This window comes from Piliocolobus tephrosceles, unplaced genomic scaffold (assembly GCF_002776525.5).
Source record: "Piliocolobus tephrosceles isolate RC106 unplaced genomic scaffold, ASM277652v3 unscaffolded_41883, whole genome shotgun sequence".
Lineage (NCBI taxonomy): Eukaryota > Metazoa > Chordata > Mammalia > Primates > Cercopithecidae > Piliocolobus > Piliocolobus tephrosceles.
In genome coordinates this window covers 3,673-17,186 of record NW_022326402.1, presented here as the reverse complement: position 1 = coordinate 17,186, position 13,514 = coordinate 3,673, and the positions used below count along the sequence as shown (strand labels likewise).

The 13,514-nt window shown below is 48.1% G+C and overlaps 1 protein-coding gene across 1 annotated transcript; it reads left to right on the top strand.

Annotated features, from left to right (window-relative positions):
- Nucleotides 1-2,456: 2,456 nt before the first annotated feature.
- On the top strand, nt 2,457-8,715 carry LOC111522074 (BCL2/adenovirus E1B 19 kDa protein-interacting protein 3). Its single transcript, XM_026453012.2, has 5 exons — nt 2,457-2,745; nt 3,382-3,466; nt 5,507-5,613; nt 5,690-5,839; nt 7,834-8,715. The coding sequence occupies exons 1-5, from the start codon at nt 2,675-2,677 to the stop codon at nt 7,877-7,879; spliced, it is 459 nt and encodes a 152-aa protein (XP_026308797.1). The 5' UTR covers nt 2,457-2,674; the 3' UTR covers nt 7,880-8,715.
- The last annotated feature ends 4,799 nt before the right edge of the window (nt 8,716-13,514 follow it).

Below are 13,514 nucleotides of genomic sequence, written 5' to 3'. Positions count from 1 at the left end.
GGAGATGGAGATGGGGGAGCCATGAGGTGCGGGTAGCATGGTTAGGGGTAGGGTTGGGGTGTGGGGTGGGTGGGGGTCTCGTCTCAGAGAGCGTGGTTGGGGTTAGGGTTGGGACGTGTGGGGTGGGTGGGGATCTGGGCTGTATGTCATTTCCATTTGGCCGCTCTGTAATTGTTTCTGGTAAACTGATAAAGTAAAATGTTTTTCTGAGTTCTGTGAGTTGTAGCAAATTATTGAACCTGAGGGGTGTGTGTGGGATCCCGAGTAGGTAGAGGGACTGGCAAAAACGTGGGTAACCTGGACACCCCATTCTCCACTTGCATCTGTGGGAACAGTCTTGTGGGCTCGACACTAAGTCTAGGTAGATAGAATGGAATTGAATCGTTGGACACCCCGGTGGTGGTGACTTGGTGTCCCACATTTGATGTTAAGAGTGGCATCGGGCAAGAGACATCTTCAAGCTCCATTTGTGTTTCATATCGTCAGATATCTGAACAACACTTGTGGCAATACTGTCTAGTCAGATGGTGTGGTCTACACATCTCGGAAGGCACTGTGTAGCCTCTGCCAGAGTGTGGGGCAGACTGGCCTGGGCCTTTCTCCTGCAGTGAGCTCCAGGCTCCAGGACAGACCCTGGCCTGCCTTTGTATTAGGGATGTGCTTCTTGTGGGCCAGGACATGAGGCAACGTGAGAGGCCAAAGAGAACATCATGTGTTAATTTGAAAATTTGTGTGATCATTTCATTAGCAACTTACTGGGAGGCTGTTGATGGTATAAGTTGCAGATCCACATTTCCTTCCTGGGCCTTCGGTTTGCTTTTTTCTGGTTAATATGAAATATACTCAGCAACAAGTGGTGTATTGAGGCTGGGCCAGGCCTCTTTCAGGAGAGATGCCTAGTGTGTGTGGAAAGTTGAACACCTGCCTTTGCTTCCAGTGAACATGACGGATGAAGAGCCTGCTCTGTTCCCCCTAATAGCATGGTGTTAGTAGTGCTGTGTTGGTTTAAGGACAGTCAGCAGCTCAGGGTGATTATTCTACTTACTCAAATTATAGTGACTGCAAAATGAGATAATTCCATTGTTCTCCTCCGTAAGTTTCTCCATCTTTTGTGACCTGCACTTTCCTCTGCTGCACTCCATCCTCCATACACTACCAGAGGAAGCTTTTACCAGATTTGCTTTAAATAAATAAACCTATGACACAAAGTAGAGAAATTATCCTGGGCCCAAAAATAGACATGTGCCTATGTGCACGCTTGATGTCTGACAACGGAAGCAGCCCAGAGCAGAGGCGAGGTGGGAGCTGCCTGCAATAAATGGGGCATCCGTATCACATCAGTGGAAAAATTAATCCACATAGATTTTGGATCTAAATGTGAATGTCGTAACAGTAGAGCTATGTGAAAATAACAGAATAGAATAGAATAGCTCAGCTCAGGAAGGGATTGCTACATTTGACTGAATTAAAATCAAGAACTTCTGTACATCAGAAGGCATGATAAGTGAAAAGAACCAGCTACCAAGTGAAAGTTACTTGCAACACATTTAAATATGCAGAAAAATGCATATCTAGAGTACAGAATTATCCCAGAAAAATGCATATTTAGAGTATAGAATTATCCCAGAATTGCACTTTTAGCAGTAAGGGAACGGGAGCAGTGTTCCAGCCTCAGTTTCTATTTATAATGGTGACAAGGAAAAAATACTGCTGGATGCCCATAAATAAGAGAGATAATAGAGAAGAATGAGAGATTTGAAGAACTAGTTCAAAAAAGATGCTATCCAGATGGCTAGCAAACTTGTAAAATCCTGTTCAACATTGTTAGAAATTAAATACATGCAAAGTAAGCCACACAATACAAGTAATAGAGGCTGGGCATGGTGGCTCACACCTGCAATCCCAGCACGTTGGGAGGCCGAGGTGAGAGGATTGCTTGGGCCCAGAAGTTCGAGACCAGCCTGGGCAACATAGCGAGACCCCATCTCCTAAAAATAATAGCCAGCAGTAGTGGTACATGCCTGTAGTTCCAGCTATTCCGGAGGCGTCAGCTAGAAGATGGCTTGAACCCAGGAGTCTGAGATTATAGTGAGCCTTCATTGTGCCGCTGCACTCCAGCCTGGCTGACAAAGTGAGACTCCGTCTCTAAAAGAAACAGAAAATACAGTTCAAACCTTTTAAAGAAAACTGTAAATCCCTTAAGCTTATGTTGACATTATTTTTTTAAGACCCCTTTTTCCAAATAATAGCCTTTTTCTTATAAAAGCTCACTGCAAGAAAACATTCTAATTGGATTCTGGTGACTCAGCAGAGTTACTGGACATTTGCTTGGTATAAAGAAACTGCAAGACATGGACAGATACGTGGTCTCAGCCCCAGGAGGCTTCCTTCCTGTACGCAGGGAGTGTGTGCGTAGACAGTCACTGCCATGCGAGTAGGCAGAGGGATGTCTTCAAGGTGGGGTTAAGGGATGGTTCCTGGTGTGTCACCATTGCTACCTCTTGGAAATGGAAGGGCAGGCTGGTTAGATATTAAGACCAGATTCCAGAGTGGGTAGAAAATTCCATCTGTGCCCCTTTTTTTGTCCCCAACAGGCTCCTGGGTGGAATTGCACTTTAGCAATAATGGGAACGGGAGCAGCGTTCCAGCCTCGGTTTCTATTTATAATGGTGACATGGAAAAAATACTGCTGGACGCACAGCATGAGTCTGGACGGAGTAGCTCCAAGAGTTCTCACTGTGACAGGTAGGTGCACGTCAGCAAGTGTATGTGTTACAGTGCTGATGTCTTCAGTGGGTGACAGTCACAGCGGGAAGTGCCACCTCTAGGAGAGGGGGCTGCTGTTCCCCTCAGGCCACGTTCGGGAGTGGCTCCTGCTGTCCTCTTTGGGGATGCAGCGTCCTGGGACTCAGTCTGTGGGGAGCCATGTTCAAGTCGCCAGTGGGCAGCAGAACAGCCAGAACCCCGCTCTGAGAAACGCACTCACGTGCCTCAGCAGGGCTGTGGTCGCAGGAGGAGTGGTTCCTGGTTAGCAGCACTTCTGAGCGACTCCAGGGTAGAGTGGCTGAGTGGTCAAAGGTCGCGTGCCCTTGAGAACTGTGCAACAGACCGTGAAGGCGGCAGGTGACAAAGCCAGCCGCTCGCCAGTTGCCTCCCCCCCGCCTCTTCTCTGGAAGACTGGCTAGCTAACTCCTGTCGGGCTCAGCCGAAAGGGCTAAGGAATGGTTTGGCTCTGGCTGGTGCTGGGTGGAAGGGAAGACGCATACTGGCTGGAGCCCCTCATCACGGAGGCGGTTGGAGGCCTTTGGGGTTTGAGCTTCTAATGATAGAATGAATGTTCACATGATGTTCTGTTTTTCTCATTCTATTCACATTGCCAAGCCCACCTCGCTCACAGACACCACAAGATACTAACAGAGCTTCTGAAACAGATACCCATAGCATTGGAGAGAAAAACAGCTCACAGGTAAGCTGGAAGAAGAATGCGACTTACAAGTATTTGTGATCTGTTTGTACAGGAAACAGTTTAAAATGTAATTGAGCACCTCAGAGAAAAGTCAGGCTGTAAGGGCGTCTCCTGTCTTTAAAAAAAACAAAAAAAATCCACAAGCACGTGGGCTGGACACTCAGCGGAACGGGGGCGGCGCCGAGTGGGACACGCAGCGAGGCCTCCTGCCCCTGCCTGCCATCAGGGATACACCCGAAAGGAGGAAGGGCTCCCTGGTGGCTGCAGTCTAGAGAGGGAGGGAGGGACCACTGGAAAGGGTGGCAGTGAGCCAGCTACTAGCTGGTCTTTCCTTGTGATTGTTGGTTGGACAGTGAGTGGGTTTTAATGCTTGCATGCTGTGTGGGACTCAGGCATTACCCACGGGGCCATTTGAGGCCATTCGAGGCCATTCGGTCAGTGTGGCTGTGACTCTGAGGTGTCCTCCTCGTCAGACACTGTCACTGCCTGCTGGAAATTACACCCTGTGCCTTTCCTAGCATTAGTCCTGAGCTAACTGGTGCCTGAGCAGTGCAGCATTCGTGGCTGATCAACCTGGTGATTTAGTGTAAGATCATCTTTTTTAAAAAAGTTTTTTTGTAGAGGCAGGGTCTCCCTGTGTTGCCCAGGCTGGTCTTGAACTCCAGGGCTCAAGTGATCCTCCCAAAATCCTGGGACTACAGGTGTGTGAGTCCGTGTCCAGCCTGAGATGACTTTTCTAATGTTAACAGATACTTGATGGGCTTTACATGCCGGCATTCAGCATTGTTGTGAAAGCGGAGTCTTAGAGGAAAAAGTGTGCGTGGGGTCATTGCCTTGGTTTACTATCATTCTCCCTTCGTACTCTGCAGATAGGGTTCGAGGCAGTGATCAGTACTGTCTTGCTCAGTTATATCTGGTAGTACCTTACTTACCTTGTTGCAGATGAGATGCGTGATAAATGTTTTCTTGGGTGTTTGTTGATGGTGAGAACTTTAACGACAGACCGTGTTCTGTATTTTGGAAGCGCTGTGAGGAAGCATGGCCTTCCAGGCAGGATTAGTAGCTGGCCCTTCAGTGCTAGCTTCCCTCAAGGCTTCCTTCAAGGCTTCCTTCACCAAGGAAACAAGGAGTCCGTTACCCAGGCCTTCTCAGGGACATCCCCCTGGCCCCACTCCAAGGGTTCCAGAGCGCAGCATGATTTCGGGAGCCCTGGCTGTGGATGTGTGGGTGCACCCCAGGGCGTGCGACCTGCTCCTCGGCACATGGGGCTATATCCAGCTTGGGTATACCCAGATGTTTGGTGGGTTTGGGGAGCTATATTCTCCTTTTCAATTTTATTTCTTTTTTTTGAGACAGAGTATTGCTGTTTTCACTGTTTTAAAACAAAATTTTCCCCTTAGTTTTAAAAGGAATTAGATGTTCAGGTACAGAATTCTGAAAATGCAAAAAAGTAGAGAACAACACTGAGACTCTCGGATTTAAAATCCTCTTTAATGTTTCGTGCTGTTATATAATTCTGAGGATTTGGCCGCAGCCGTGGTTATGTGTACATTCTGCCTTTTCCCTCCTGCTTTTCCTGGAAGCATCTTGTAAACCTGCTCACTGTCCAGTGTCCGTTTCCTTCGTCATGTCCCTGTTTTGAGCCATTTTTGGCTGTTTTCATTTTCTTTTGTTATAACCAGTGCTGCAGTCACCATCTTTGCCCTCATGTCACGTGACTTCCCTAGGACCGCATTTGCTGCTGTCAGTACCCCAGCATCTCACAGTGAACCAGATGTATTTACGCCCTGGGTGGGACTCCCCCGAGGTGATCTGTCCCCGGAGGCGGCGAGCGAGCCGGGAGCCGGGAGTCGGGAGTGCGGCGCGGCCCGGGGAAGGCCCCCAGCCCCAGGACTCCCCTTGGACCACAGTCCGGGGCCGTGACACGCGCCTCTGGGCTCTTGAATGGAGCCTGCGGTTGTGAAGCTCCGGTGGGAGGCGGGTGCTTTCTGGTGTCATGCGTGGCACATTAATCTGCATTTAACATCGACTTTCTCTTAGTCTGAGGAAGATGATATTGAGAGAAGGAAAGAAGTGGAAAGCATCTTGAAGAAAAACTCAGACTGGATATGGGATTGGTCAAGTCGGCCGGAAAATATTCCTCCCAAGTGAGTGTGTTCTCAGTGTCACGGGGGCTCCCCTTGACAGAGGACACATCGGCTGACACGTTTCTTCCCGCCTCAGGGAGTTCCTCTTTAAACACCCGAAGCGCACGGCCACCCTCAGCATGAGGAACACGAGCGTCATGAAGAAAGGGGGCATATTCTCTGCGGAATTTCTGAAGGTTTTCCTTCCGTCTCTGCTGCTCTCTCATTTGCTGGCCATCGGATTGGGGTAGGTGATGTGACTCTGTGACTCCCGTCATGGCATGTCGTGGGGCAGTTCTGGGCCGCGGTGATTTATTCGTAAACTATTTCCTGAAGTCCAGATCATCAGTTACAGCTTGGCGCATTTTCGCAAACACACCCACACAGTCACTGTTCAGGTCAAGAAACCACCAGCCCCAAAAGGCCCGAGCACAGGCGCCCTGTAGTGCCGTCTGGCATGGACGCGTCTGCCTGTCGCTCACTGTATATAAATGGAGTCACAGCAGGGATTCTTATGTCTGACCTCTCTGTCCTGTGTGTAGTTAAAAGCAGTCTCATTTCTGCGTAGTACTGCATGGTGGGAACGCCCCCAGCCGTCTGCTGTAGACCGTTGTTCTACTTAACTCTCAGCAATAAAGAAACCAATGCGGTCTCCGATTTTTCTGGCTTGAGTTTCGCTCTTGTTGCCCAGGCTGGAGTGCAGTGGCGCGATCTCCACTCACTGCAACCTCCGCCTCCCAGGTTCAAGCGACTCTCCTGCCTCAGCCTCCTGAGTAGCTGGGATTACAGGTGCCCACCAACACGCCTGGTTAAGTTTTGTATTTTTAGCAGAGACGGGGTTTCGCCATGTTGCCCAGGCTGATCTCGAACTCAAGTGATCGCTCACCTCGGCCTCCAAAGTGCTGGGATTACAGGCGTGAACCGCCATGCCTGACCTTTTCTGGCTTCTTATACTAACTAATTCTGCAGAAAACAGAGACCAGGCAGGTGCCACTGTGGATTCTCAAGAGCTTTAGCTACAGCAGTGATGAAGAGCCAGAGCGGGAAGCCAAAACCACTCGTCCTTGGGCTGGTCCCAGCCTCTCTCAGTGGGGAGGAGGGGTCTAGTCCTGGTGTGCAAACGGTGTTCTGTGGCTGCCGTGTATTGGACAGACTGGAATGCCACTGGGGGCAGGTGGGTTCCGTGGGCCAGAGGGCTCACATCTGGGGTCGAAGGAAACGGGATAAAAGCCACTGAGTTTCCTGGCCGGGGCCTGAGTGCTGCCCGTGTCTCCACCTCGCCCTCCCACGTGTACGGCTTTCTCCTAGCTCTTGTACACATTCTCACGTCCACCCCCATCACCTTTATTTCTGCCAGTGCTTTTTGGAGTCAGACCCACAGACTGCATCACGAGGCAGTTTGCTCTCTGGAGCCTTTTCCAGAACTGTCAAGCAGACTCTGGGGGCAAGGCTTAGGATCCTCATTTTAAATACGAGGTTTAGCCCTTCCTTTCAGGATGGATTTCTGCAGCCACTACTTCCCAACTACTTACTATCCTCCGTCCTGCCCAGGTTTTCAGAGCCTGATACTGCCACTGGCGACCCACACCCCTCAGCAGCTTTCCAGAACCGCACTATAAAATCTGCTCCGAAAGCTGCGGCAGCAAGGTCTGTGCTCACAGTGCCCAGCCCACCACTGCCCACAGGCCAGGCCAGCCAGGCTTCCGATTCTGCCCCTTCCTGGAGACCCATCCTCCTCCCTCCTGGAGAGACGCCCGCTGGTCAGCTGCAGCGAGCCTCTCTGTTGCCGAGAAGCCTTTTCTGACACTCCTGCGTCTTTAGTTTGGGACATCTCTCCCACTACCAAACTTAAACCACGTGAGGCAGGGTCTTCATTTTTAAGCGGTTGGCCTTGGTGAGGCTGGTGGCGATGAACTGGCAACACCATCTTGCCCTGGTAGGTGACATCCCCCAGCACTGAGTTGGAACAAAGCAGCTTTCTGTCTGGAAACAGTGCTTCAGTTTGGTGATCCTTCTATGCAAGAATACAATCTGATGTTTTCTAATTAATACAAAATACATATTGATAAAACACTCAGTAAAGGATTATAGATAGATTCATTACAACATGTTTATAATGGGTATAAAATCTCCAGTCCCCTTGCATAAGCTCTAACCACAGCGAGCTACCCTGTTTCAGCTGGAACACAATCTCCTGGGAATCACAAGATATATTAACTACTGATTACTTTTTCTGTTAAGGATCTATATTGGAAGGCGCCTGACAACCTCCACCAGCACCTTTTGATGAAGAACTGGAGTCTGACTTGGTTCGTTAGTGGGATTACTTCTGAGCTTGCAAGGCAGCTCACTGAAGAGCCGTTAGATCCTGGGGTGGCCGCGTCACTTGTGTTTATTTGTTCTGTAAATGCTGTGTTCCTAATTTAGTAAAACAAAACGACAGACACTAAAATCATGTTGATCTATAATTATACCTATGAGATCAATTAATAAGCATGTCAGACTGATATCTATTGTAAAAATTTGGTAGTGAATTTTCATTGGATATTAGATATAAATATCTGAATATAAATAATTTTAATATCCTAGTCATGATGTATGTTGTATTTTAAAAATTATCTGCAACCTTAGTTCAGTTGAAGTACTTTATATTTCAAAAGAATGAATAACATTGATAATAAAATCGCTACTTTAAGGGGTTTGTCCAAAATAAATATTGTGGCCTTATATATCACACTATTGTAGAAAGTATTATTTAATTTAAATGGATGCAGGTTGTCTACTAAAGATTATACATAACTATACTAATTGTTCATAATCAACAGAAACCAAGATAGAGCTATAAACAGCTGTACAGTTCATACACTAAACTCTTCTTGCTTTTGCAGTATAAGGAATTAAGACTCCGATCATTAGGTAATCACCTTGGATGATCAGTTTTCTGCTGAAGGCACCTGCTCAGTGTCTTTTCCTCTGTCACTCTGCATTGGTGAATTTAATCCTCTCCTTTGTGCCCAACTTGTGTGTGCTTTTAAAATCAGCTTTATTCTAAGCAATTCTGTGTCTACTTTAAAAGACTGGAAATGGGAAAAAAATAAATAAATCTTTGCTAAATCCTTCAGATTACTGTATTTACATATGGTTTCAAATCAGACGTCATAATAGCTTCTTGATGAAACCAGGACTGGTCCCTATTTTGTCATTATCTTTCCTACAGCAAGCTTTTTAGAAAGGCTGCCTGCCGCGTTGGTGTTTCACCTTTCCACGCGTAATTCGGGTGTGAAATCTAACGTTGTCATTTGTAAAGATCTCTGTTGATACTACCTTGGAAGCAGTCATCTCTAAGTCTTACATCTGGAGGAGGTGGATGGCATGACATCAGAATTCCTTTATATAATTTAACCTCAGAATAATCTGAGATCATTTCGAAGCACGCTGGTCAAGGAATTCCGTTTTTGTTTTAGAGCAAATAAGTTTGCTGTTTGTCTTCCATCACAAACGTGGAGTTTCACACCTTATAGAGCTTAGTGAACCCCTGCTCACCATCCAAGTTAGCACACAACAGAGCCAGCCACGTGTCCCCCTCACAGATGATAATGGCTGAACTCTCAGTGAAACCAGCTGTACGGCCGGGCACAGTGGCTGACGCCTGTAATCCCAGCACTTTGGGAGGCCGAGGTGGGTGGATCACCTGAGGTCAGGAGTTCAAGACCGGCCTGGCCAACGTGATGAAACCCCATCTCTAATAAAAATACAAAAAATTAGCCGGGCGCAGTGGCACGTGCCTGTAATCCCAGCTGCTTGAGAGGCTAAGGCAGGAGAACTGCTCGAACCCGGGAGGCAGAGGTTGTGAGCAGAAATCACGCCACTGCACTCCAGCCTGGGAAGGAGAATGAGACTCCATCTCAAAAAAGAAAAATAAATAAATAAATAAATAAAACAGTTGGAGGTACTGAGCTCTGGGACTGGGCCAGTGTGATGGCTCCACACCTGTAATCCCAACACTTTGGGAGGCCCAGGTAGGAGGATCACACGAGTCCAGAAGTTCGAGACCAGCCTGGGGGGGGAGCATAGCAAGACCCTGTCTCTACACAAAATACAAAAATTAGCCTCGTGTGGTGGCACACACCTGTAGCCCCAGCTACTCAGGAGACTGAGGCAGGAGGATCCCTTGAGCCCAGGAGTTCAAGGCTGCAGTGAGCCAGGAGAGTGCATGCGGCCTGGCAAGAGCAAGGAAGACCCTGTTTCAAAAAAGCAGAACTCTGGGACTGGAGTGCTTTAGACAGATGGGACAAGAATCAAGTTCTCTAGAGGTGTTTTCCATTAGATTGTAACATTAAATGTTTCATTAAAAACGAAGTCTGATGTGTGTATCAACGTTTTTATCTTTGAGGTAGGGTAATGGCAGTAAGTGAGCCTTTCTGAATAGCTTTTGTAAACAGCCCTTCTTTTCTACAGTGGTTAATACAAATAACTGCCCACACCACTCATTTCATTAACAAGTTTACAAAATTAACATTACCTAAATGATTTTGATAGAAAAACATTGAACACTTGGCCACTATTTATCTAATATTTACTCCGATGCAGACATTTGCCCATACACATCTGCTTAGGGTGTGGAACATGACGCCTACACGTTGCTTACAAGGAATGCGCATGGCTGCAAGAGAGGAGTCGGCAACAACTCAAAAAACTCCAGCCCTGCATCTATGCTTTGGACGCATGACCTGCTTCCAGGAATTCACTCTGGAGACAGACCTAGAAACTTCCATGTGCACATGCACGAGGATATAACTAGGTAGTATTTATTATAACATGATTGTCTTAAAATTCTTGAAACAATTGAGGTGCCCATGCACAGAGGCGAGTAAGCGACACTGCTGCCCTGCAGGGTGGCGCTTTGCCACTCGGGCACGACGGGGAAGAGCTCGGGATGAGGAGTTTCCAGGGAATGTGAAGTAAAGCAAGGTGCAAAAAGAGATGTGTCCCTAGCAGAAAGGAAAGAACATTTGGTAGCAGCTCTTTGAAACAGGAAACCTGTAGCAGTTTTAAGACAGCCCCCGGCCAGGCGCCATGGCTCACGCCTGTAATCCCAGCACTTCGGGAGGCTGAGGCGGGTGGATCGCCCGGGCTCAGGAGTTCGAGACCAGCCTGGCCAACACGGTGAAACCCCATCTCTACTAAAATACAAGAAAATTAGCCAGGTGTGGCAGTGTGCACCTGTAGTCCCAGCTGCTTGGGAGGCTGAGGCAGGAGAATTGCTTGAACCCGGGAGGTGGAGGTTGCAGTGAGCCAAAATCGCGCCAATGAAGGCCAGCCTGGACGACAGAGCAAGACTCTGTCTCAAAAAAAAAAAAAAAGTCCCCTAGTTTTTTTTGACAACAGCCCTTAATGAGTGATGTGGGTCTGTGTCCCTTCAGCTCTGGACTCTGCCAACAGGACAAGGAGGCAGTGATGCCAGTGGTGCAGCACCACTTCCTGGGCCCACCCAGCCTTAAAAAACTGGCAGCTGGCCCTTCCTGTCTCTTTCGGGGGTGCATGCTCTTGGCCGTGCTGGGAGGAAGCCACATTGCTCAGTAGAGAGGCCTGGTCAGATAGGATCCAGCAGCTAGCACCCCTGCCAGCCATGTGGCCCCCTCTGGATCCTCCAGTGCCAGGAGCGATGCCCTCGCCGACTGTCTGGAGCACAGATGAACTGAACCTGCTAAGCCCCGTCCAAACTGCAAATGGGTGGACCAAATACAGGATTATTTAAATATGTAGTGTACTTTATGTGAAAAAGCTAAGCAAAATATATACGCATACCTGCTCATTTGTGCAAAAAAAAACTGGGGTAAGGTAGAAATAAATGAGACTGGTTACCACGGGGTGGAAACAGGTGGAGATGGAAATGGGAAGAGGGTGGGAGCGGTGCAGCTTTTTGTGAAACAGACTTAGAACCACACGAATGTTTCACATGCTGCCAAATTCGAAAACACTATTGTGGGGGGAATCCAAAATGGAATACCTACAATAAGGGAACCTCACTGTTACAAATAATAAAGCCACACTGAAGGGGTAGGCTGCTGAGCTAAATGATGGCCAGAGAACACCGTTCGGGATGGATACTGCAAGGTGAAAGTGACATATTTAAAAAAAGAACGTAGTATACTCTTGCTAGCGAATTTGCTTTCCGTGGGTTGGCAATCCTGAAACCACAGGCGTACTAATACTGTGTGATGTTACACATAATGACAGCCTGATTTCCCACTGCTGGACAGTCACAAGGAAGGCTAGCATGAAGCCGTGGGCTGGCTGGGTTTGGTTTAGCAGTGAGTTGCGGTTTGAGCTGGAGCTGTGTGTGGCGGGGTGTTCCAAGTGCCACTCAACAAAAGGGCCTGGAAGCAATGAACCTCCAGCAGCCCTGGGTCCCGGTGGTGGTGATGGTTATTTGTCTCAAAAAAAAAAAAAAATAATAATAATAGAAAGTCACCATGAGGCAAATACCAATAACTGCTGATTTGTCGACGGAAACTAAAGTTACTGGGTTCTTGAGAGGATATTCTCATTGTGTCCCCACAAGATACTCATTACACCAAGGAAAATAGTGACTCTACAGTGAAGAGACCTGGTAGACACCACCTACATCGTGATTTGATGCAGAGGAGGCCAGATCTCTTCCGTGTTCTTGCCACAATGCATAATTGCAGTTTAATCACGAGAAAATATCAGGCAAACTAAAACTGAGGGGGAGTCTACAAAATGCCTGCCCACACTTCCCAAGTGCTCGGGTCCTAAAGACTGCAAGAGAGACTGGAAGACAGGGAGACAACAAAATACAATGTGGGCCCATTGGAAGGGCCCTGGACAGGAAAAATGGACACTTGTGAGACAGCCAGGCAGGTGCCCAGGCAGGTGCCAAGACAGGTGCAGGTGAGGCTGCCAGCCCTGCACGGTGCGAGTCTGCAGGAGACACCACTGTTAGGCGGCTGGGCGAAGGCTGCAGGATTTCCAAAACCTGTCCAAAATTATTTCAAAGTACAACACTAAGAAGGAAAATAAATAGAAGATACCTTTTTACTTAAAAAAAAATTTAAAAAAGTGTGTGTGGTCCCTGGATGAGGGGTGTCAGCGCTGCCTGGGGGCTTGTTAGAAAGACAGAGCCTCAGAGCATAGCCCTGTGGCGTCAGAAGCCGCATCCTACACGTGAGGCGACGCCACCGTGCAGCGGCCAGTGAGAAGGCTTCGCAAATGGGTGAGGACAGCCTGCCCAGGCGCGTGCAGTGAGGACAGCCAGGTGCTCCCCGGCATGCACAGGATACTACCCCATGTGTAGAAACGGGAAACAGGAGTGAAACTTATTTGTGTTTGTACAAAAACTGAAGTACCCCCAAGAAACAAGTATCCAAAATGATCCACAAGGGCAAGACTTTGTCACCCTCCTCTGGGGACTTGTAAATGGTGTACGTATGACCAGTTCACAGCTTCTTTAAGAAAAAACACTTCCAGTAAGAACCAGGGTTACACTGTGTTGACATATTTAGGTTTGGACAACAAATTTCCCCTGAAAGTTCTTGGAATCATAAATTAATGTTTCCCATCGTCCTGGAACAGACACACTTAAAAAGATGTCCCAACCTTGTTTTGAGATGGAGTCTCACCCTGTACCTTGTTTTGAGATGGAGTCTCACTCTGTTGCCCAGGCTGGAGTACAGTGGCGCGACCTTGGCTCACTGCAACCTCTGCCTCCCGGGTTCAAGTGATTCTCCTGCCTCAGCCTCCCAAGTAGCTGGGATTACAAGCGTCCACCACCACGCCTGGCTAAATTTTTTGTATTTTTAGTAGAAATGGGGTTTCACTATGATGGCCAGACTGGTCTCAAACTCCTGACCTCGTGACCCCCCGCCTTGGCCTCCCAAAGTGCTGGGATTACAGGCGTG

Coding starts and splice junctions, on each gene's coding strand:
- LOC111522074 (XM_026453012.2), top strand. CDS start 2,675: ATGGAAAAAATACTGCTGGACGCACAGCATGAGTCTGGACGGAGTAGC. Junction 2,746..3,381: donor AAGAGTTCTCACTGTGACAG/GTAGGTGCACGT, acceptor CACATTGCCAAG/CCCACCTCGCTCACAGACAC. Junction 3,467..5,506: donor GAGAGAAAAACAGCTCACAG/GTAAGCTGGAAG, acceptor ACTTTCTCTTAG/TCTGAGGAAGATGATATTGA.